This window comes from Fistularia commersonii, chromosome 17 (genome assembly GCF_037954325.1).
Source record: "Fistularia commersonii isolate RoL2024-O1a breed Wild chromosome 17, RoL_Fcom_v1.0, whole genome shotgun sequence".
Classification (NCBI taxonomy): Eukaryota; Metazoa; Chordata; class Actinopteri; order Syngnathiformes; family Fistulariidae; genus Fistularia; species Fistularia commersonii.
In genome coordinates, this window is record NC_141300.1 from 1,360,463 (window position 1) to 1,381,873 (window position 21,411).

The window sequence follows — 21,411 nt, forward strand, 5'->3', positions numbered from 1 at the left end:
ACACACACACACACACACACACACACACACACACACACACACACACACACACACACACACACACACACACACACACACACACACACACACACACACACACACACACACACACACACACACACACACACAGTCCGCTCCTCACTCAGGAATGTGATAGAGCAGGTTGAGGTGAGATTTTTCAGGGTCTCTGGAGCTCCAGTTAGAGGAGCAGGGCCGTCCTCACACACACACACACACTCTCTCTCTCTCTCTGAAGGCATCAGAGTCTCGCCATGGCAGCGACCCTCCACTGAATGTGTCACCAAGGTGTGAGCTGAGGAGCACTCGGGAGGAGACGAGGAAGAAGAAAAGGAGAGCAACATGCATTTCAACCACACCACCCTCGTTCCTCCTCCCCCGCACACAGGTGTTCCTTCTGGGTTGTACCTTCTGATCCTCCTTGGGCTGGTGACCCTGGGGGGGTCCCTGGCAGCAGTGGTAAGATCTCCACCTACTCCTCCGTCCAGTTGGATTGGAAGTGTGGAAGCTTCACCGCTGTGCCTGTTTGTCCTGCAGTGCTTCTTCATCAAGAAGAGGAGGAGGTGAGTGTGGGCCACGGGACCCCGTGGCCCGGCGCCATTGTTCTGACCCGGGTTTGTCCTTCAGGCTGGAGGAGCTCAGGCATCAGCTTATCCCGAGGTATAGCTACGACCCGGCGGAGGAGGGAGAGGTGGACTGGGAGGACGGGTTCTCTGAGGAAGAGGCGCTGAGTGTAGGTCAACCTGAACCCTTCACACACCAAGTATCTAGAAGGGGAAACATCTCAGGTCACCTTGTCTTTGCAGGAGCCTCTGTTTGGACAAAGAGCCATCTCCTCCGGCTACGGATTGTGAGGAAGATGAGACCGACTGATCTAGCGGAGCTCCGAGGGGGGACATAGTGGTGGCCGGCGCAGGACGCGTGAGCAGCCAGCAGATGGTGCTTCTGGACCTGAGCCTCTTCTCTGCCAAGATTTTGGAGAGCAACGGTTCTGAGGGAAAATAAAGTCCACGTGAAAGCCAGCCTCCAGCGGGACTTTGTTCTGAGTCTGTGTTTCTTCAACGGGTTCCGTGCAGGTGTGCGGAGCTTCTGACCACACCTGGTCCTGCTTGGTAATCAGGAGTCGTGTCCTTATGGAGGCTCCTCAGCTGGCAGCCTCCTCGCGAAGATGGAATCTCAAGGAAATGGGAGGTGAGGAACACACAGGCTGGAGACTCGCTAGCGCGCTCTCTCTCTCGGTGCCATGACATAAACCTCACCTTATGATCTCCGTCCAGGTGCAGCGGCAGGTTCCTCCTGGTGCTACTGACCTCGGCTCTGCTCCTCCAGGCTCTCGGCCTGGACAACCTCCTTTGCCGCTACTGTCCCCTGCAGTACAAAGGCATCTCCTGCTCCAACCTGACCAGCAGATGCCTGGCCCACCAGCGCTGCTCCAGCTCCAGGGGCTTCTACGGCTCCGTGCACGTGCTCTCGGCCCAGGGCTGTCTGGACGTCCAGCTGTGCGGAACCCACCAGACCGTCTCCCACCGTCTGGTCCGGTACAACGTCAGCCACGCCTGCTGCTGCCGAGATCTCTGCAACGAGCCCCCGCGTGCCGAGTCCCTCCTAAAGAAGCTCCTCGACTGGACCGTGAAATCCACAGGGCACGTGAACCACACAGGTCTTCTCCTGGAAGAGCCTTTGGATTCATGTGCCAACTACACAGCACCCTCTTCTGCAGCTGAGGTGGAACTGCAGTCCTGAGGACAGGAGAGGCCTCTCAGTGAAAAGTCCTCACCTGGAGAAGATCTAGCTTGATGTTTGTGTGAGATGTCGTTGCTCCAGAGAGAAGAAGATGGACCGAGCAGCCATCCTCCTGGTGCCTCTGATGGCTTGGTCTGTCTTTATGCTCATCAGAAAGTGCAGCTAAATAAAGAAGCTCTGAATTCACCCCCTCCCAAGTGTGGTGTCCTGTGTGTAGATCTTTCAAGGAACTGCAGGAAGATCTGCAGGGTGCCGGAGGTGACCTCAAGGAGCTCCAACAGGTTTGCTTACCTGATTGTGGAGTGAAAACGGTTTCCGCATGAGTCCTGAATTTCGTTAGTCTTTTCTGCCATCGCGGTCAGATCTCCAGACCTTCACGCTGATGATCAGAGGAAAGCATGAACACCTGTGCGGAGAGAGCGAGAGGGCCAGCCCACCTAATCTTCATCCAGCTGAAGAGGAGTGATACAGACACAAGATGTCCTCAAGAAGTTTGGTGAAATCTCCTCTGCGGACCACAGCTCCACAGGTTTGGATACTCTGAAAAGAATCTCCTGTGTTTGTTTCCAGTTTGAGATCTTTCCACCTGGTCCCGAACGTCTGCGGGTGAAACACGTGACCCAGCGTTCTTCTTCCTCCTCGCACGCTGAAGACGATGCATGTTCTCCAGTTGGCTGTTTTGCTCTATCTTCTGCTGCCATGCCTCCAGGGCGGGAACCTGCGCTGCTTTTACCGCCCCCTCCTGGAGAAGGGCAGGGCCTTCGAGCTGGCCGTGACAGAGTGCCCTCCTGGCGAGCTGTGCTTTGTGGCTGATGGTCGCTACGGCAACCACAGCGCCCTGGAGGCCCGCGGCTGTGTGGCGGCGTCGGACTGCAGCGCTGAGCACAGCCTTCGCCTGAAGGGTAGCGTCTTCACCTTGAGCTACCACTGCTGTCCCCAGGCCTACTGTAACACCTGCACGCGACCCTGCGCCTCCGCCGTCACCATGACACTGGCCACTGTCATGGCGACTGCCAGCGGCTGGTGACAGAGGCGGATCCCCTGACCCCCAGAGGACGGTCATTTTAGAATTTTTATGTGAATTAATATTTTAGAATCACTCATCAATAAAAGACTTTCAGTCCACTTTGTTTTGTCTTTTCAAGGACACTGCTGCTCCTCCACAGCTTTGTGGGCTACATCTTTAGGCTGCTCCCTTCAGGGGTCTCCACAGCCAATCCTCTGACTGTCTCCTCTCACATCTCTTTCCGGACATCCTGCCTTGCAGCACCAACCTCAGCATCCTTCTACCTAGATCTTCACCATGTCAGTGTGACTTTATCCCCGGAACATCTGACACAGTCTATCCCTCTGATGGACTCCATCCTCCTCAAGAGGAGCCTCTGCTTCTTCTCCTCAGTATCTCCAAACCAGGCATCGTGGCTGCTCTCACCTTCATCTTTCCTTGCACAGGTTTCTCTCGGTCGCTATGGACTGTCCCCCCTCTGTACTTAAAGTTCATCTCCTCTCACCGCTCTTCTCGGATTCCTCCCACTTCTCGGAGCTGGAGTCTGTTGTGCAGGTGTCAGAGAGGAGGATGCTGAGGAAGCTCCTCAGCATCATGGCCAACGTCCATCACCCCCTGCATGCCACACTGACATCCTGTCAGAGTTCTTTCAGTCGTAGATTGATACCACCAAGGAGCTCCACTGAACGCCACAGGAGGTCTTTCCTACCTGAGGCTATCAGACTTTTTAATTCCTCTTCCCTCAGCCGCAGGGAATCTTCAAATCTTTGTACTTAAGACCTTAAAACACTTGATAGCCTTAACCTTGACAATTTATATTTTATTGTATTCCTTATTCTCCCTCCTTCCTACTATTATCTATTATTGTTAAGTTTTTGCTTTTAACTCTGGCACAACAATTTCCTTCAGGATAAATAAAGTTGTTATATTACTTCGAACCCTGGAGATCCCAATCCAACCCCTTCTGCCAGCCTGTCTGTCACCACAGCAAAGGAAAAGAGGCTCAGCGTTGCTCCCGATTCACCCCCCCCCCCCCCCCCACCACCTTCATATATATATATATATGGACTGGTCAATATATAATTATCTAATGCTGTAGGGACCCCACTCAAGGCTTCCGGGTGTTTCCTCACGCCTTGATTCCCCACCGCATGTGGAGGAGTCCGTCCTTCCTGCACCAGAGGAACACTAGGGGCCCATCCGTTCAGGCATTCACAACTAGCATCAGTGTGTGTGTTTGTGTGTTCCAGGGACACAAAGAGCCAGGCAGCGTGGTAGAGTCGCAGGTTCAGACAGTTTATTTCCCTTTATAAGGCTGCTGGGTCTCCCTATAGTGGATATACATATATATACAGGAGTCACACTGGGGCGGGGGGGTCCAGGTTACACAGACTTCAAAAAACAACACTGACAGAGCCTCAACTCCAGCTATGAGAAATCAGCAGGGGTGGAGGGGAAACAGCACGGGGGAGGGGCAGATGATGCGGCGGGAGCGCCTGACCTCGCTGCCTAATAACTTAACACTAGAAAATGACAAACATTTCACGCACAGTGCATCTTAAATAGGTCTGAAGAACCATTTACCATAAATATCTGATTTCAGGAGAATATCCAGAGCAAGGAGGACATCCTCGCCGCTCTCCTTCTCCCCGTTTTCTGTGCAAACCCCCCCCCCCCCCCCCGGCGTGGCTCCCACGCCCCGTCCACACAGGCAAGGAAGAAACAGAACCCCCCCCTCCGAGAATATGAATTAGTAGAAAACGAACAAACAGATGAACAAACACCACAGTCAACTGGTCACAGGAGAACCCACAGACACACAAACAGCAACAACACAGAATTCTTCTTCTTTTGTCTTTTTGTCCCCCCCCCCCCCGGTTAGAGTCCAGGTCTTCGTCCTGGCGTCCCCCCCCCCCCGAGGCGATCCTCCAAACCGGCTGGTCAGTTCAGCAGTGATATATTATCTCTCATTTTCACAGTGTGGTAGGAGGGTGGGTCTGGGTGTGTAAGCCTGATGGAGGAACACTGCAGGACAGGAATCAGAGGAACCACAGCCACAACTAGAAAACGACGACAACCCCGACCGCCCGCGGAAACAAGGGAACACAATGGCCGCTCGTCTGAGTTCGATTCCTGGGGGGGGGCGGGCGGGTCGTAGCGTAAGGCCGACTGGAATCCGCTGGCGGGTCGGACTCGGCGGAGGGACGTCGGGTCATCAGGGGGCGGGGGTGTGGTGATTGGTGGGTCAGTGCGTAACGGGCGGGTCAGAAGAGGGGGGGGTCCCCCGGGGACTCAGGCGCGCTGCAGCAGCGCCCTCCGCTGGCGGCCATAGAAGTGACGCGCACCGCTCTGCCGGGCAAAGTTCATCATGTAGTTTTGTTTGCGGGTGCTGCGGGGGGGAGGCAGAGCGATAAGGAGGAAAGAGGGGGGGCAGCCGTTAGTGACGGAGAAGAGGCAGAGAAAAACGTTGACATGCACGCTCGTCACATGCACGCAGAAACACCAACGGACGGATGCGGTACTCCGTCACAGGCTCATGGGTGGAGCTGATCTACACCGGCTGCGATGGGAGGCGGGGGGGGGGGCGGAGGACCCGCGGCTAAGCTACTGTTACCAGATGGCAGACTGGGGGGGGCACAAACACAACACCACACACTGGGGGGTAGTGGGGGGTGGGGTGGGGGGGTTAAACTGAGAGACAGAGAGAAAGCCGGTCGCTGCTTAGCCTGTTCAGTGCCTCTTCCATCCAGCAGGGCGGTGCCAGCGAGCCGGGGTGCAGCCAGGGCAGGCGGGGGGGCCTCTGCAAAGCGGGGCGGATCAGGGGTGGGGTGTGTGTGTGTGTGTGTGTGTGTGTCTGTCTGTGATGGGTGATGCTGGCAGGGCGGGGGTGAGATGGAGGCATGGCTTGTTTATGACAGGAACTCCTGATTGTTCTTGGGGGGGCAGATGGCAGGGGGTGGGGGCGGGAGAAGTGGGGTCCTGACCCCAGCCAGGAGCGAGATGAAGCCATGCAAGGAGGTGGGTGGAGGTCAGGAGGCAGAGGTGTTCCACAGTAAGAGTGCACAGACAGAGGTCTTGCCACACACTGACGCAGATCCACCCAGGAGGTGGCGGTCCTAGACCAGGACCGGACTTAGGGAGGCACTCCACCTGCACCCTGAGCTACCAGCCACGACAGGGAGGTGAAGATGACCGGTGATGAGGAGGATGGAGAAATAAAAAAGGATTTTGAGGGAGGGGGGGATGTAAAGAGTGGGGGCGCATTCAGGAACAGACGGAAAACTTACCTGACTCTACAGCCATGCCAGAGGGAGCAGAATACAGAAGAGAGCAGAGGTTAGAGCACGAGAGGGGGGGGGCAAGTGGAGGGGAACGCCGGCTCGCAGGAAGGTCTGGGGGGGGGGGGAGCCTGGCCTGGGGGGAAAGAGAGGGATGAAGAGGGAGGACGACACGGAGGAAAGAAACACGGGTGGAGGGGGAGGTGGGGGTTCAGGGCAGAGACGCCACCAATGTTTGCCAGGATGAAGGAATGGAGTAGGAGATGCAGCACAAGTATGAGGGAACCGATGGAGGGCAGATGAGGGATGGAGTGAGAGGAGGAGGAAGAGTGTGAAGGAGTGGAGGAGTCGTGAGCAGAGAGAAATAAAACAGAGCATGTGTGAGGATCATGGTCAGTCTTCTCAGCAGACACTGTTGAAAACCATGCAGGGGATCGGGTTTGGGGTTTGGGGGAGTAATGGCTACGTAGACAGCTCAGGTGTGTGTCTGTGTGTGTGTGAGAAGCAGCGTTAAAAATGCGGGGAGGGGGTAGCGACCAATCAGAGGCGGCACCGCTCTGATCTCCAGCCACATGCAGAGGAGGCATTCAGGTTCCTGCCATCATGGAAAGCCAGTTGGGTGCGCGGTGCCTTCAGTGTCCTGCAGAACCTCTGGGGTTTCGGAACTTTGGGAACAGTCACCAGAAGTGGTGGAAGGGTTCTATTGCAGCTCCAAACTAGAAGGTTCTTCTCCCTGCTCCTCATCACAACCCCAGAAACCACCTGGTCCACCTTCATGGTGAAGGAGCCTGATGGTTCCCGCTCAGAGCGTGCGGAGGCTCACAAAGACCTCCTGACCTCTGCTCGTCATGAGGATGCAGGAGGTGCTGCTCCTCTGGTTCTCCACCAGGGGCGCCTGCCGGACACTGAAGGTTCTAGGGAAGCGGTTGTAGTGTTCTCGAGGCCGGGCGGGACATTCAGCACAAAACCTTAGCAGCAAAGCACAGCGCCCGTACCACCCATAGGGGGCAGCTGCACCCCCTGCGTTTACATGAGGGGATAGGGGCATTTCTACGGGTGAGGCCGGGGCAGAGACGGAGGCGGGGGCAGATATGGGCTCTGCTTGGGCAGGGGGGGGGGCCGGGGGCAGCTGTAAATTGGGTACTCACAGGACTACTTCCACATGGTCCAGGGCCCACTGGTCCCGTCCGGCACCGTCGTGGCGAGGCTGCCACCACCGCAGCTTCACCCCTTTGACTCTGGCCTCCCTGGAAACCATGGAAACAGCGATGGTTCAGCGACGGAGGCGGGTGGAGCTCCACTAAAACAGGGGAAGGGCTGCTCCACTCTGGCTGCCTCTTCTGCTCCTTACTTTGCCGTCCTCTTCACTGACCTGCATTGTTTTCCCTGTGGGCTCACCTTGCCGAGTCCCCGCGGTTCTTCCCGTTTTTACCTTTGCCTCAGTCAAGCCAGCGCCCGTCCTCAACCTTCTACAGCGATCTCCACTCTCGTTAAGTACGGGCACATCTCCACCTGTTCATGTTCATTCGTGCTCGGGTATACGTTCATAAACGGGAACGCCATGGTTGTCAAGTAACAAATCCGCTGGATGGAAGTGCAGAGGTCACCTACACTGCGTGTTGCGTTTCAGACATTAACCCTCTCAGGCTCAAATTAAGTTGTAGTTGCAGGAAAAATCTGATATTTGGCTGTCGCAAATCTGCAACATCTGCCTGGAGAGGGTTAACAAAGATGGCGGCAGTGGAGGAACTGATCTGTGCGGCCATTCAACGCATGGCGCCGCACTGGTTTTTTCTTGGTCCGTTTGCCGGCCGCAACAGCGTCTCCCTATGACTTCCAATGGCACTGCTCCATTTGCCATTTTTGGCAATGCACCCGGCAGCAAGAAAATACAGCACCACACAGGAAGTGAAAGCGGAAGACAGACAGAAGGTCCGTCCAGGTGAGGATCAAACATTGAGCATGAGTGAGCCTTCAGAAGTTCTCTAATACGTCATCTATGAGCCGAGCTCTGTGAACAGGACGTTTTGAGAACTCTTCCTAAGGACGGTGTCAACAAAGATGCATTCCATATTGAAGTTTCTAAAGAGGTGTCGGATGACTCACAGAGGGATGTTGTAGGAGACCCTCTGGGCTTTGATGAAGTCTTTGGGCTGGTGCTGTGCGATCACGTGCCAGCTGACCCCATTGTTGACGCTGTACTGCAGCAGCACGGCTCGGTCCACGGTGTCGGGCTGGTCCAGAGCAATGTTACAGCTTTCTGTCTGAGCCAGGCTGCCGATCTGCAGCACAAACATGATCTTACTGGAGAGAGACAGAGGAGGGGGGCGAAAGGGGGACTCTTAGAGAAGGCAGGGCCACAGTCTGTCCCTGATTTGGTGTCGATCTATCAGAGCAAGAGGAAGTGTGGCTGATGCAAGGAAGGTGCATGTCTGGGCGGTCAAGTTACTTATGTTTTGGTAGTACCTGTACCTGGCTCTAGTGAGGTCCAGCGGCTTTGTGACAGCCTGCCTCATCTTACAGCCATTGAAGTAGAGGGAGTCCCCGTGGGCATGGGGGGACAGCTGCCCACAGCCGCTACCCACACCTCCTCCCTGGATCAGCTGCCAGCTCTCCTGGGACACGCTGCCCGACTCGAAGTTGTCCTTGATGGAGCTGGGCAGGTCACTGCTGAAGAGGGAGCAGTCGTCGCCTAGAGAAGGGAGGTCAGTAGGTGCTGTGAGCAGGGCTTCTTGACCCGAGTGACAGAGCTACATGCACACAGCCACGTCAGAGTTTGTATGGAGGAGTTTGGACATGTCCCACCGTGGTGTCCCTCGTCACAGATGCAGACCAGTCCGTTGGTGCAGTAGCCGTGTCCGCTGCAAAGCCCATGACAGGCCTCCCCGATGTAAACGTGGTCCACCCCCCAGCTCTGACGCTCCCCCGTCCCCTCCTTCTGGATCCACCGGAACTGAGTTGCTCTGGAGATAGCAGAGGATGGTCCCATTGCCATCTTGAAACGTGCACTGAGCTTAAGGTAGAAATGACGGTCATGGTTTGGTCGTTTGCCGACCGCTGAAGAAAGGAAGTCCTACCCCGAGGAGACGTGATCTGGCAACTGGACCGTGACCCTGGTCCAGGTTGAGCTGTTGACTGGACTGTAAATCGTGGACTCATGGAACTGGAAGGGAGAGCAGCCCACGTTGTTGACAGAGGAGGGGAGGCACTCGGACTGCACCAACTGCCAAGAGTCGGACCTGAGTCGGAGGTTGGACGGCAAATCCTGCATCAGTTAGGATTTGAAACTGATGACGGATAATTTTAGGCGGGTGTTTGCAGAGGGGTCGTCTAGTCTCACCTGGCGTCCTTCCTGTACTGCAGCAGCACCGAGTGGAGGTCCTCACAAATGTCCGCCTCACAGCCGACAACCACCTGCAAGGCAGGTCAAGTAACCATCTGTAACCCCAGGGGTGAAACAAGGACTGCTGCCAATTTTGGTCCTTTGTGGAACAGAAAGGTACCTTGAACTGTAGAATGTAGCCCGGCTGCACAATGAGTTCCCGCGTGGCAAGGATGTTGTGGGTCTTGTCCTGGTTCTTGTTGGGCCAGTAAAGATGGAAGGAGGGATTTCCGCAGAAACCTGCAGTTCGCACGGCGTTGGGGTAGAAACTCCAGCTTTCCTCATGAGAAACGCCCTCTAGTGTTGATAAAGAGAGCAGAATGTTCATGACAATATAATCCAGCTTTCCAGGGTCCTCCTCACCCTTTCGCAAACCCACCATCATCGAAGGTGTCAAGCAGAGTTGAGGGGTTGATGTCAGACCCCCCCACCAAGATGTTGTCAATGGCCCACTGGGCTCTCTCCAGGCTTGGAGAGACCAGGCCCGAGGAGATCGTAAACGGCTGCCACCAGCGCAAGCGTGTAGCATTAGTGAGAGCCCCTTCTGGGAGGACGATATAGTCCCTCCTCACGGAGACATACTTCATGTAGTCCATCTCGTGCAGCAGTATCCAGGACACACCTGACGAGGGGGAAGCAGGTGAGGAGACATGGAGAACAACTGGGAGGAATATGAATAGAACGGAGGAGTCCAGGAAACGTGTTGGTGCACCTCCATCGGTGGAGTAGTCCAGCAGGACGCCTTCCTTACGACAGGTGGGCCGGTGACACATTGTCATGTTGTCTTCACTCCCGATCCGGGCCCAGTACTCAACAAACCTTCACACAAACAGCTCAGTTCACAAACAAGGCATGGGAACCTGCCTGAAGTCTGGAGATTGTGTCTGGCTCTGGTCCAGTACTGACTTGGCTCCACGGAGGTCCAGGTCAGCAGTGACGGCTTGTCTGGCATCAGCCCCCCCAAAGTATAGGGCTGTCCCCTCCACCAGCACACCACAGTCTGTGCACGGACGCCCGCCCTCCAGAACCTGCCACTGTGGACCCGCCGCCCCCTCCCAGTCAAAGCGCTCTTTTAGAGATGCCTGGAGAGACATGGACCCCACAGATGACCTCAGTGGTTCATAAGTGGGATCATGAATGATAAACCTGGATATTCTTCCGCCTGGACCTTCAGAGTGCTGCTGGCATAGCAGTTTGGTCCAGTAAATCCCGGGTCACAGAGACAGCGCTGGTCCAGGCAGTCCCCGTGTCCTCCACAGTGGCCGTCACAGGCAGGTCCAATGTAGAAGTTCTCCACACCCCACTCCATGTCTGAGTGCTGCTGGTAGAACCTGAAACGCACTGCCCTGAAGGACGGGGGCACCAGGTTTGACCTCAGGAGCATCAGCAAAACAACATTCAAGCATTTCAGTTAGCTCTATGTCAGTGGGGAGGAGAAGACCGGAACAGGAAGACTTACGTGTCCGCCAGGCTGTCAGGAAGCAGATATACAGCCCTCTTCCAGCCTGCAGCAGGGAAGAAGACTGATGGCTGGGAGACCTGCCCCCCGCAGCGGGGGTCAGCGGGTAGACACTGGGGCACTAGGTATTTCCACGTCACACCAAAGTCCACGGAGTACTGAACATGGACCTGCCGGTCTGCAAGACGGTCAGGAACGCTGCAGCCAACTGCGATCTGCATAAACATGCCCATTATGTCAAGATTACTACCGCAGAACGAGGGCATGAATCCACGGGGCTTGACGGAGTTCAGCAGCACGGGCCTGCAGCTTCTGTTTGGGGGTCCATATATCTAGACCGTTATGCCTCAAGCATAAAGTCTAGGTGACCCAACTTTACCTCTGTGCTAAACGAAGCCATGCAGATCACCACTGAAGAATGTCATGAAACAAATGAAAGGGTTACCTTGAACTGCATGACCCAGCCCTTGTCAGGGACGATGTCGTGTGTGACGGCGTAGACCTCCCTCCCGTCTGCGTTGCCGCAAACCATGACACCATCAGGGGAGCTGCAGAAGCGCTGCACGGAGCAATCCTCGGAGAACAGCCAGTGGTCGCTGACTGAGGAGGAGCAACACACAGAGACACAGTTGCATTTAAGAAGATCGGATACGACGTGGTTCAGGTCTCCAGGTGCCTCTGTCGTACCGATCGGCGTCTCCTCCCGCTCGCTCGGCTGGCCGACCCTCCCCGAGGTCTCGTCGGCGGGAGATCTCTCGTGGTTCGGCAGTGCCACCCCTCCGAATGTGTCAGAGATCTGTGCTCGTGAGTCAGAGCCGGCGATGAGGACGTTGTCCAGAGCCCAGTCACTGTGGTCTGCCCCCTCGTGCTGCGGTTGCCACCAGCGCACCCGCACTCCTTCCTGACGAGCAGCAGGGGGCAGCAGAACATTGACAAACCTGGAGAACACAAGATGTAGAGCCATGGACCACTTCTGCCTAAACCGGCTTAGTTTTCCTTCAAGTTCGGAAATAATCAGTGGTGAGAAGATCAACCAAGTGACCGGGACTCACCCGGGCTTTGTGTACAGGTCATAGAAGATCTCGGTGAGAAGGTGCCAGTTGATCCCTCCATTCAAGCTGTACTCCAGAAGGACACCCTGGTTTCGGTTGCTCGGCGGGATCATGCAGCCGTACATGAAGTAGAACTGAATGAACTCTGCGTTGGTCAGGTTCAGGTCGACGGTCACCAGCTGACGGCTGCAGCTCTGCAGAGACAGCCGACCAGAGCTGAGTTCGAACATTCTGTCCAATGAGAAGCCGGCTTTGACCGACAGAAGACGGTCTGCCGCAAAACAGGAAGGTTCCCAAAAAACACACTGAGGAAATACACCAACCCGCATTCGAATATTACGGGAACCTGTCCAGCTTCAAGCATCAGTGAAGACTGACTATCCGTGCAAATCGATGGGGGTGGGACGGGGGGGGCTGCTCTTTGGAGGGATTGCTCCTCAAACATCCATCAACCTTCAGACCAGTCTAGCTTTCCCGTCTGTTTAGTGAATCACCTGCATCAAGTAGTCCTGAGGTGCAGGAGTTTTAGATGCTGTGGTCTTTGATTGATAAGATGAAAATCTTAAGCGACCCCTCTTACTCATTCTTTGTATTCGGATTAGTTTGAGACAAACAGGGACGGCTGATATTCACCCCGCTGAAGTGCAGCGCGGCGCCAGACGCCACGGCGCCGCACACCATGCTCAGCTTTCCCCCGGTCAGGACATGCCAGTGCCCAAGAGATGGCGCTCTGCTGAAGCTGTCCTTCAGTTGGGAGGGCAGTGGAGCCACGGGCTCGTCGCAGTACTCTCCACCCCACTCCAGGTCGCACCTAGGAGGGAGGAATTATCACCACATCAAAGGAGCCTAGAGGCAAACAATGTTCTTGAACAATACTGTAGTCCAAAAGACGGACTTTATGCTGAGAAAGAAAAGAAGCCTATTCATCAGATAACTGCTGAAAAAAAGGATACTAGTCAGTACGGGTCTAGGTCCTTACACACAGGAGCCTTGTTGGCACCGTCCATGTCCAGAACACATATCTGGACAGCCATCTCCAATGTAGAGATTATCCAGAGCCCAGGTCTGCTGCTTGTCAAAGGGAGCCTGCTGGAACCAACGGAATCTGGTGGCTGGAGACCTGGCGATACAGTTAGAGTCACAGTTACGGTCACAATACGTTTGCAAATGAATGAGATACAGAGTTGGACCGCATCCTGACGAGGAGCCCGGTCCATGTTGGAAATTAGTGTTGACCTTGCATACGAGGGGATGGGCAGGGTCACACGTCCCCACTTATTGTAGGTGTCAGAAACCAGCAGGCGCTGCAGGGTGTATGAGGAGCAGTCAGGGCTGGTGGGCAAACAGTCCCTGACCATGGGCTGCCAGGTCAGGCCCAGATCCAAAGAGTACTCCAGCTCTACCGCTGCAGAGAACCAGAGTAACATGCTCATTCTTGGGGGTGCAAGAAACAGAAAGTGTTGACAAAGTATAAAGTGAGGGACGCGAGAAGGTTCTGCCGTCTACGTGACCTCGGCTGCAGGTGTCTCCTCACTTACAGTAGCAGGAGTTGGTGACAGAGCAGGAGGCAGAGAAATCAAATTGGATGAAGGCATCTTGACCCAGACTGATGTCGGTGGTGACAGCGTAGCGCGTGTTGGATTTCTCAATGAAAGCAAAGGCCGGGCCGTCTGAGCCGCAGACCGGCATCCTGGTTCCTCCTGGGTGAAGGAGCCACGAGCGTCCATCGATGGAGGAGAAGTCGTCCTCCAGAGGCCCCCACCCGCTGGCACTGCCCCCGATCACCACCTGGAGACGGATGGTTGAAGAGAAACGGGATCACATGGACATCAGAGCGGAGCAGTCGGAAGCGCTGCCCAGTTCCTCTCCTCATTTCCTGTACCTGGTCAATCACCCAGGGGCTGTAGAAGTGTCCGTTCTCAGAGGGCTGCCACCAGCGGAGGCGGGTGGAGGGGGTGCGGGCTCGCAGTGGGATCTCCAGCGCCACCAGCCGGGCCTGATTACTGCTGTTGCTGAAGAGGAACTCCTGGAGCAGGCCCCAGGTCAGACCTCCGTTCACAGAAAACTGCAGGAGAACGGGCTGGGAGCGGGGGTCCGGGGCCGCCTTCCCACAACCGAGACGTAGGAAGAACTGGACGAACCTACCGGAGGTCCAAAATAACATCTCATCAAATGTAATGTTTTACCACTTGGAGAGATATCATGATAGTCTACAGGATTTTATGATGTGACGGCACCTAGCGTTAGACAGGTCCATGTCAGTGGTGGCCAGCATTCGCAGCCCGTCCTCACTGAAGAACAGATGGTTTCCACTGGACATGATTCCGCACTTCCTGGACGGCTTACCACCGCTCAGCAGTCTGAAGAGCTCAGTGTCCACAGCACCGCCTAAACACACGAACACACACGCACACACACACACACACAGAAGTATCACTGTGGAACTGATTCCAAGCTGCAAGAAAGGTCTTACTGATTGGTGAATTTAGACCCAGTATACCTTCAAAGTCCTCTTTGAGGAAATCTGGGTTGGGAGTGTCAGGCACGGAGCAGTCGGGTCCAGAGAAGCCAAGGTCGCACACACAGTGTGCCCCCCCCACGCAGGCCCCATGGCCGTTGCACATGTCCTGGCACTGGGGGCCGATGTAGACATTGTCCAGAGCCCATGTAGGGGGAGTTGAACCAGGTGAGAAGAAACCCTGATACCAGCGGAACCTCACCGACCTTCAGGAAACAGGAGGTTTAAGGTGGGAAGAGACGGGGCAGGTGATGGGCAGGGGTAGAGACACGGAGGACGCGTGGAGGTCTCACCCGCAGAGGCGGAGCTTGCCGAAGTGTATCACCTCCCTCCTCCAGCCCTGCGTGGTCCCGGGGAAGTAGATGCTGGCAGGGTGTAGCTCCGTGGAGCAGAGTGAGGAGGGCTGTGGCCCCCCCGCGCACAGCGGCACCAGGAGGTGCCACGTGGCGCCGAAGTCCCGAGAAAACTCCAGACGCACTGGGTGGGCAGAGGAGCTCTCGGCCGTACAGCCCACGTTGATCTAGAGAAACCCGAGAACATTTCATCAGCGCGCGTGACAAGATGTTTGGAGTGAGTCAGCGTTGGGATGAAGGTCTGGAGAACAACTCATCAGATCTGTGTTCACACCTCGAACTGGATGATGGTGTTTTCGTTGACGTCAATGTCCCTGGTGGTGATTGAATGTTCTCCAAGCTCGCTGGAGACAAACACCATGGCTGACTCATCCTCCTCCCTGCAACACACACACACACACACACACACACACACACACACATACACACAGCCACAGTCACATCACCTTCGGGATCTTGGCTGATGTAGTAACAGGATATGCATGATGTGATGTTCCTCACAGGCCAGTCTTCTGATAGGGGCAGTACAGGCCGGTGTTTCCTCCAGGGAAGAAGAGCCAGTTGGACTGGTTGGGACCTTCTTCAAAGCTGTCTATCACCACCGGGGGGTTGTGCAGGGAGTTCCCATCGATGATGAGGTCATCTATGACCCAGACCTCCTCCTTCTTACCTGAGGGACGCGTAACGCATCATGACACAGCAGACCATGGGGAAGCGTAAGACCAACACAGGCAAAAGAAGAGATAGAACATAGATGAAGAAGAAGAAGAAGAAGGAGATGAAGAGGATGAAGAAGAAGAAGAAGAAGAAGAAGAAGAAGGAGAAGAAGAAGAAGGAGGAGGAGGAGGAGGAGGAGGAGGAGGAGGAGGAGGAGTTGGGTCATTCAAGTAGACCCGGCTCACCGCTGTTGTAGGGCTGCCAGAGTCTGAAGCGCGTAGCGTTGGTCTGAGCGCTTGCCGGCAGCGGCAGGTGGAGGAACAGGGTGTCGGTGGAAGCCGGGAAGTAGAACTCGTCCAGCAGCAGCCAGCTGATCCCTCCATTCACAGAGTACTGCAGCAGCACGGAGTGGGAGCGCTCGGGCACACCTGGAAAACCCCGTCGGAGAACGTTAATCCAGACCCGAGCAAAGCTCGGTCCAGCTCAGATCCGGAGTACCTTTGGTGATGAACTTGAAAGAGAACTGGATGTAGAGGGTGTTGGTGCAGTCCAGGTCCCGAGACACGATCATACGCAGGCCGTCCTGCAGACAGGGAGAATGAAGAGGTGAAAATGGAGCTCTTCTGATTCTTGCCCACTGACTCTCCACCGAAGGTTTTTACCCCTTTGAAGATCAGGGCCATTCCGGATTTGAGAGGTTCTCCGCTCAGAGTTCCTCGCTCAGCTCCGTACACCTCGGGCCAAGTGTCCTGCTGTAGGTTCTCATTGAAGTCCTCCCTGAGCACCGAGGGCAGGGGCGCCAAGGGCACGCAGTGAGCTCCTTCGTAGCCCTTATCACACCTGGGTGAGGATGAGTGGGGAGACGAGGGCGGAGAGAACATGAAGGAAAGACGAGTGAGGGAAGTTCAACCTCAGGACCCTTCAGCTCTTCACTTACACACAGCGTCCGTTGTCACACAGGCCATGTCCAGAGCACATCCAGGGGCAGCCGGGGGCCAGGAGCACGTTATCCAGGGCCCAGCCTTCAGCCCCAGGGGTGAAATGGGTTTGGATCCAACGGAACCGTGTCCTGGGGGAACTGGGACCACAGAAGAGGTGTTTCAGCAAAGATGGTGAGGGTCTTGGGAAAGCAGTGAAACATTACATACTTGGCGGCGCTGGGCAGGTAAACGGTTATCCTCCTCCAGTGCTTGTACTGGGTGGAGGTGTAGATGGAGCTCTGGGTGTAACCGGCACATCCGATGGCGGGGGGAACGCACTCCGGCGTGATGAGGGCCCAGTGGCGTCCGCAGTCCGTGGAATACTCCAGCCGCACGCCGTGGGAGAACGACGTGGACTTACTGCAGCCCATACTCAGCTCGAACTGCAGGAAGGACGAGCCGGAGACCTCAAAGTCCCAGCTCTCAGCGTACCTCGGCTTCTCTGCGGACATGTCCAGACAAAACCACACTTCCAGAGTCTGTCCACAAATGTTCTACCGCCTAAGTCGCGGTGACTTTTTGCAGTTTTGGAATAAAACAAAGCTGATTAAAAATGCTCGTGATGAAAGGATTCCGGAGTCATTATGCAAACGATTCCCGCAGAGGAGGAGAAAGTCCCAACCCCCAGGAGAGGCAGTCTTGCTTGAAGGCAACATTTACGGTATTTGTTAAATCATTAGAGCCATAAAACTGTTTGGTGCCGAGGAATAAACCTCCAAGCGTCTGATTGATATTTCGTAACGAAAAATTATATCAATATTGTCCTGGGTAAGCAAACGAAGGCTGGGGCGACACCACATGAAAAATTCAACAACCAAAACAAAATTCTGTACAAATCCAATTATGTAAATTCTAATTCCGGGTGATAAACAAAATGTGGACATTTGTAACACCGGCTTCCCCGGAGTAACCCCTGAGGTCTCCCAGTCTGGGTGGGATGCCAATCACTTTAACTCCGATGGACTGCAGAACCAAGAATACCATGGTGCATCATCAGGAAATGGTCTCCTCTTAGAGAGCGGATTCCCCCATTCACACATCGATGGTGGCAGAGCTGCCGTGCTTGGGTGCTGACTGGACCATCGGGAGAAACTGGGGGTTCAGTGTCTTTATCCAAGGCCACCTCCAAACAGACAGGAAGAGGCTGACCACCTATTTTCAGCTCCCCCAGTCACTAGAACCATCCTGGGTGTGTGTGTGTGTGTGTGTGTGTGTGTGTGTGTGTGTGTGTGTGTGTGTGTTTGCATCTTTTTTACCAAACACTCCAGCTTCCATAGCTATGAGTGACTGTCTTCTTGTGACGACGACAACTTTTCGACTTATCCCACCTCTTGTGTGTGTGTGTAACCTGACTCACTGTCAATGGCCTCGGAGTTGAAGGTCAGCGCCGTGTCCAGCGACAGACAGTCCACTGTGACCTCCCCACCCTGAATGCGGTACCAGTTGTGCCGGAGGGGCGTGGTTCCGTCAAACTTGTCGTGGAAGCCAGTTCTTGAGCTGTCGTTCATACCGATGAGGACGTCATCCAGAGCCCAGTGGGCGGAGTGTTTCCCTGCATGGAGAACGGGACCAGATTTAAACAGAAAGCGGTTGCAATGGGTGAAGGTCTTCCATAACTCCGGCTTCGAGGCTGACCTTGCTGAGGCTGCCACCAGCGGAACACCGTGTAAGGAGACTTGGCTTGAGGCGGCAGCTCAATGGTCACCACCTGGGGCTCCAGGAAGGAGCTGAAGTCGAGCTCCCGCAAGAACTGCCATTGGACTCCGTTGTTGCTGGAGAACTGGACGATGACACCTGGAAGTGCAGAAGCAGAGTTGAAGTGGAGCCGTCTTTGAAAAGAGGGGAAGAACTTTAGGTGGATCAGCAGGAAGTGACGGCGAAGGAATAGAGAAGGAAACAGTAGCTCCAGCAGAGAAACGAAGTGGACTGAATAATGAAAGGGGGGTCCTGGACTTGACTGGAATCTGACCTTCATTGCGGGACCGAGGCCTTGTGCAAGTGGGCCCCAAACTCTTGCTGCCAATTCGGATGTAGAACTGCACCAACCTGTCGATCAAACATGAGATGATCGCATTTAAAATCTGAAGCTCTGGGGACAGAAAGGCTGTTGAGAAGGTGAGCAGAACGTGCCGTGTGTTGGTGGTGTCTAGAGGCACCGTCCGGGCTTCTCTCCTCCCAGGGCTGCTGAAGTACAGGGCTTTCCCCTCGCCAATAATGCCGCAGCCTCCTCCAATTTGCCCACCGCTTATGCTCTGCCAGAGAGGGCTGAGCTTCCCCTCAAAGCCCTCGGTCAACTCCGTGGGACTGGCCACCGCTGGGACACAGCTGTCCTGCTCCACTGCCAGGAAGAGGGGACCCATCTGACTTAGAATGAAGCCAGATGATTGGCCTCTGCGTTGGTTTCCCTGTCCCTCACGGTACCTGTGTAGCCCATATCGCAGAAGCAGACCCCGGAGATGCAGTCACCGTGTCCACCGCAGTGATTGGGACAAGGCTCGGAGATGTAGACCCCGTCCAGGGCAAAAGGAGGGGCATCTCTATAGACACTGCTCTCCTGGAACCAGCGGAACCTGGTTTTACTGGGCAGGAGGAAACCAGAGATGCTCTGTGAGCAGAAAAGAGGAGGAGTCACATGATCCAGTCGGCGACCAACAACATGGCTACCTGGCAGCGACGTTGCGCGGAATGACCACGGTGATCCTGGTCCACTGCTCGTAGTCCCCGGTGTTGTAGACGGTTGGCTCTCGAAGCTCGCGCCCGCTACCTTCACAGTCCCCCCCGCCCGGGGTGCCAGGGTAGCAGCCCTCCTTCACCAAGGACCAGGTTCGACCCGCATCGTGGGAAAACTGCAGCAGCACCGGGGCGGACGCGCTGAAGTCCGACTCACAGCCGATGTTCAGCTGTCGGACAGGAAGCACAGGAGAGCAGAGGAGCCGTGGGAATCATGCGGAAGTCCGGATGACGTAGAAGGGTGGTGTTCCCGCGGAAGGTGGGTGTAAACCTTGAACTGGAGGGTGTAGCCTGGGCGCAGGGCCAGGTCCCTGGTCACCGCCACCCGATCCCCATCTGAACGCCCAAACACCATTGCGGAGGCGGTTGGGGCGCAATAGCTGCTGTTGCTCTCCCTCTCCATGCCTTCGTTGCCGAGCATCAGCCACACACTCATCTGGTTGAGGGGGTAGTCGAAGGCAGGCTTCTCGTAGAAGTTCTGATGGGAGGGAGGTCACAGCGGGTTCGACCAGTGAGTACAGTTCCAGAGGGAGTCTACCTCCTGACATACACTGAGGAAGCGGGTGAGATACAGCGTGGTCCACCGGGACCACAGGCAACCCGCGGCTCGGCCCCTGACCTGAGGCAGGGTGGGACTGGCCATGGGGATGATGTGCTTCTCTCTCTCCGACAAAATGATGATGTCATCGATGGCCCACTGGTCGTACCCTTCGCCCGAGTGGAGCGGCTGCCACCAGCGGAACCTCGTGGACGGCGTTTTGGAGGCCAGAGGCAGCTCGTAGTGCACAAAGCTGCGGAGGATGAGGAGGTGGGGGGAGATCGGACCTCGAACTCTAGAACTATCCTGCCAGACACGGGAGGTATCTCTTACCGTGGCTTGGTGAAGTCGGTGAAGTACATCTCAGCGATGAGCCCCCAGCTGATGCCCCCGTCGTTGCTGTACTGCAACAGCACCCCCTCCTCCCTGCTGTCCGCCTGGTTGCACTCCGCCCAGTCTCCACCCACGCGCAGGTAGAACTGCACAAACTCCGCCCACTCCGTGTCCAGATCCCAGCTGACCAGCTGCCTCAGCCCGGCCTGACACAGACACACACACACAGACACACATACGTCAATCCACCCCTATCTTCTGCATGCATGGATCAGCTGGGCACCATCTGTGACAACAATACCACATCTAACTAACATCCAGCGAAATGGCTGGAGAGGAAGAACATCCTCCTCTGATGAGGGTGGAGCAGACAGAATTGACTTCCAGGGTGACAGTAAGCAACATTAGAATGGAATCAGATGATACTAGAAGAGGCTAGAGCTGTTGGATCAACAATCCCAGAGAGTGCTTGACCTGCTTGCGTTGGAGATATTTTCAGTTCAATAGTACATTCCATTTAAACAGATTTCACTGCTGGGTGTTCTACAACCCCTGCAGATCCAGATCCCGGTGGAGGTGTGTTCTACCTTGCTGAAGTACAGCGAGGAACCGGATGAGACCACTCCGCAGCCCATGTCAGGCGTGACCACCTCCCCGCCGATCACCTCCTGCCACGTGGCCAGAAGAGCATCCTGGGACTCGAAGTCAGAGAGGACGCTGGAGGAGAGCGGCAAGGAGGGCAGGCAATCTGGTCCTGAGAAGCCATCATCACACCTGCAGGAGAACGAGACAGGTTTCTTTAGTCCGCCCCGACCCGACGAGCTGGTGGAGAAGGAGAAGGAGCGGGTGGAGGTCAGCCCACCTGCAGTGTCCATGGTCACACCAGCCGTGTCCGTGACACATGCTGGGACACTGCTGGCCGATGTAGATGTCGTCCAGGGCCCACTCGTCCTGCTCCCCGTAGTAGTTCTGGATCCAGCGGAACCTGGTGGCACTGGACCTGGACACAGAGCACACAGCAGCTTCAGTCACCTCAAGCTCCTCTTGCACAGATCTTGGAGGACGTTTCGGGGATTCAATTGAGAAGACGAGATGTCAAAGAGCCTCGAAGGAGTGAAGAGCTGGACTCAGATAGAACATCTAGTCTAGTGTGAGGGCTTCACACCACGACTCCACTAAGGTTTATGGTGGCCAGCTGACCTCCGTCCCCCCACAAATGCACCTCCAGCACTCAGTTTCATGACATGGTCCCGGAGGTCATGCGGCGCACGTGGTCCTTGGCTGGTAAAAATGATTGGCCGATCTTACAGTGTGACATCGCCCGCTGAGAAGATCGCTTGCTCTCATTGGCCACTTCATCAATG

General features: G+C 55.5%; 2 protein-coding genes across 6 annotated transcripts in view; one reads left to right on the plus strand and one right to left on the minus strand.

The window, feature by feature from the left end:
- The first annotated feature begins 217 nt into the window (after positions 1-217).
- On the plus strand, positions 218-1,915 carry bncr (bouncer). Of its 3 annotated transcripts, XM_086163620.1 has the most exons (5): positions 218-477; positions 556-581; positions 646-751; positions 825-1,209; positions 1,296-1,915. In XM_086163620.1, the coding sequence occupies exons 4-5, from the start codon at positions 1,187-1,189 to the stop codon at positions 1,759-1,761; spliced, it is 489 nt and encodes a 162-aa protein (XP_086019746.1). In that variant the 5' UTR covers positions 218-477; positions 556-581; positions 646-751; positions 825-1,186; the 3' UTR covers positions 1,762-1,915. The 3 variants fall into 3 exon arrangements, with proteins under 3 accessions (XP_086019746.1, XP_086019747.1, XP_086019748.1); XM_086163621.1 differs by lacking the exon at positions 556-581; XM_086163622.1 differs by lacking the exon at positions 556-581 and having other exon boundaries at positions 218-406.
- Positions 1,916-4,042: 2,127 nt separating this feature from the next.
- reln (reelin) overlaps positions 4,043-21,411 on the minus strand; it is a 57,351-nt gene continuing 39,982 nt past the window's right edge. The window contains exons 23-64 of one of the 3 annotated variants that reach the window (XM_086162785.1): positions 20,910-21,047; positions 20,635-20,821; positions 20,048-20,253; positions 19,796-19,967; positions 19,448-19,654; positions 19,111-19,346; positions 18,868-19,025; positions 18,577-18,784; positions 18,416-18,492; positions 18,082-18,240; positions 17,804-17,998; positions 16,615-16,888; positions 16,404-16,544; positions 16,129-16,306; positions 15,965-16,049; positions 15,712-15,894; positions 15,311-15,479; positions 15,084-15,189; positions 14,750-14,976; positions 14,439-14,662; positions 14,176-14,326; positions 13,821-14,079; positions 13,477-13,726; positions 13,175-13,343; positions 12,918-13,058; positions 12,572-12,749; positions 11,939-12,132; positions 11,574-11,824; positions 11,332-11,486; positions 10,887-11,101; positions 10,596-10,773; positions 10,334-10,509; positions 10,140-10,246; positions 9,807-10,049; positions 9,549-9,724; positions 9,386-9,459; positions 9,123-9,284; positions 8,851-9,008; positions 8,518-8,737; positions 8,152-8,349; positions 7,194-7,292; positions 4,043-5,156 (exon numbers count right to left, since the gene is read on the minus strand). In XM_086162785.1, coding sequence (XP_086018911.1) covers positions 5,060-5,156; positions 7,194-7,292; positions 8,152-8,349; positions 8,518-8,737; positions 8,851-9,008; positions 9,123-9,284; positions 9,386-9,459; positions 9,549-9,724; positions 9,807-10,049; positions 10,140-10,246; positions 10,334-10,509; positions 10,596-10,773; positions 10,887-11,101; positions 11,332-11,486; positions 11,574-11,824; positions 11,939-12,132; positions 12,572-12,749; positions 12,918-13,058; positions 13,175-13,343; positions 13,477-13,726; positions 13,821-14,079; positions 14,176-14,326; positions 14,439-14,662; positions 14,750-14,976; positions 15,084-15,189; positions 15,311-15,479; positions 15,712-15,894; positions 15,965-16,049; positions 16,129-16,306; positions 16,404-16,544; positions 16,615-16,888; positions 17,804-17,998; positions 18,082-18,240; positions 18,416-18,492; positions 18,577-18,784; positions 18,868-19,025; positions 19,111-19,346; positions 19,448-19,654; positions 19,796-19,967; positions 20,048-20,253; positions 20,635-20,821; positions 20,910-21,047 — 7,381 coding nt within the window. In that variant the 3' untranslated portion in view covers positions 4,043-5,059. Of the gene's footprint in view, positions 5,157-5,834; positions 6,061-7,193; positions 7,293-8,151; positions 8,350-8,511; positions 8,738-8,850; positions 9,009-9,122; positions 9,285-9,385; positions 9,460-9,548; positions 9,725-9,806; positions 10,050-10,139; positions 10,247-10,333; positions 10,510-10,595; positions 10,774-10,886; positions 11,102-11,331; positions 11,487-11,573; positions 11,825-11,938; positions 12,133-12,571; positions 12,750-12,917; positions 13,059-13,174; positions 13,344-13,476; positions 13,727-13,820; positions 14,080-14,175; positions 14,327-14,438; positions 14,663-14,749; positions 14,977-15,083; positions 15,190-15,310; positions 15,480-15,711; positions 15,895-15,964; positions 16,050-16,128; positions 16,307-16,403; positions 16,545-16,614; positions 16,889-17,803; positions 17,999-18,081; positions 18,241-18,415; positions 18,493-18,576; positions 18,785-18,867; positions 19,026-19,110; positions 19,347-19,447; positions 19,655-19,795; positions 19,968-20,047; positions 20,254-20,634; positions 20,822-20,909; positions 21,048-21,411 lie in introns of those variants that run through there. The other 2 variants (XM_086162783.1, XM_086162784.1) reach the window with 2 other exon arrangements.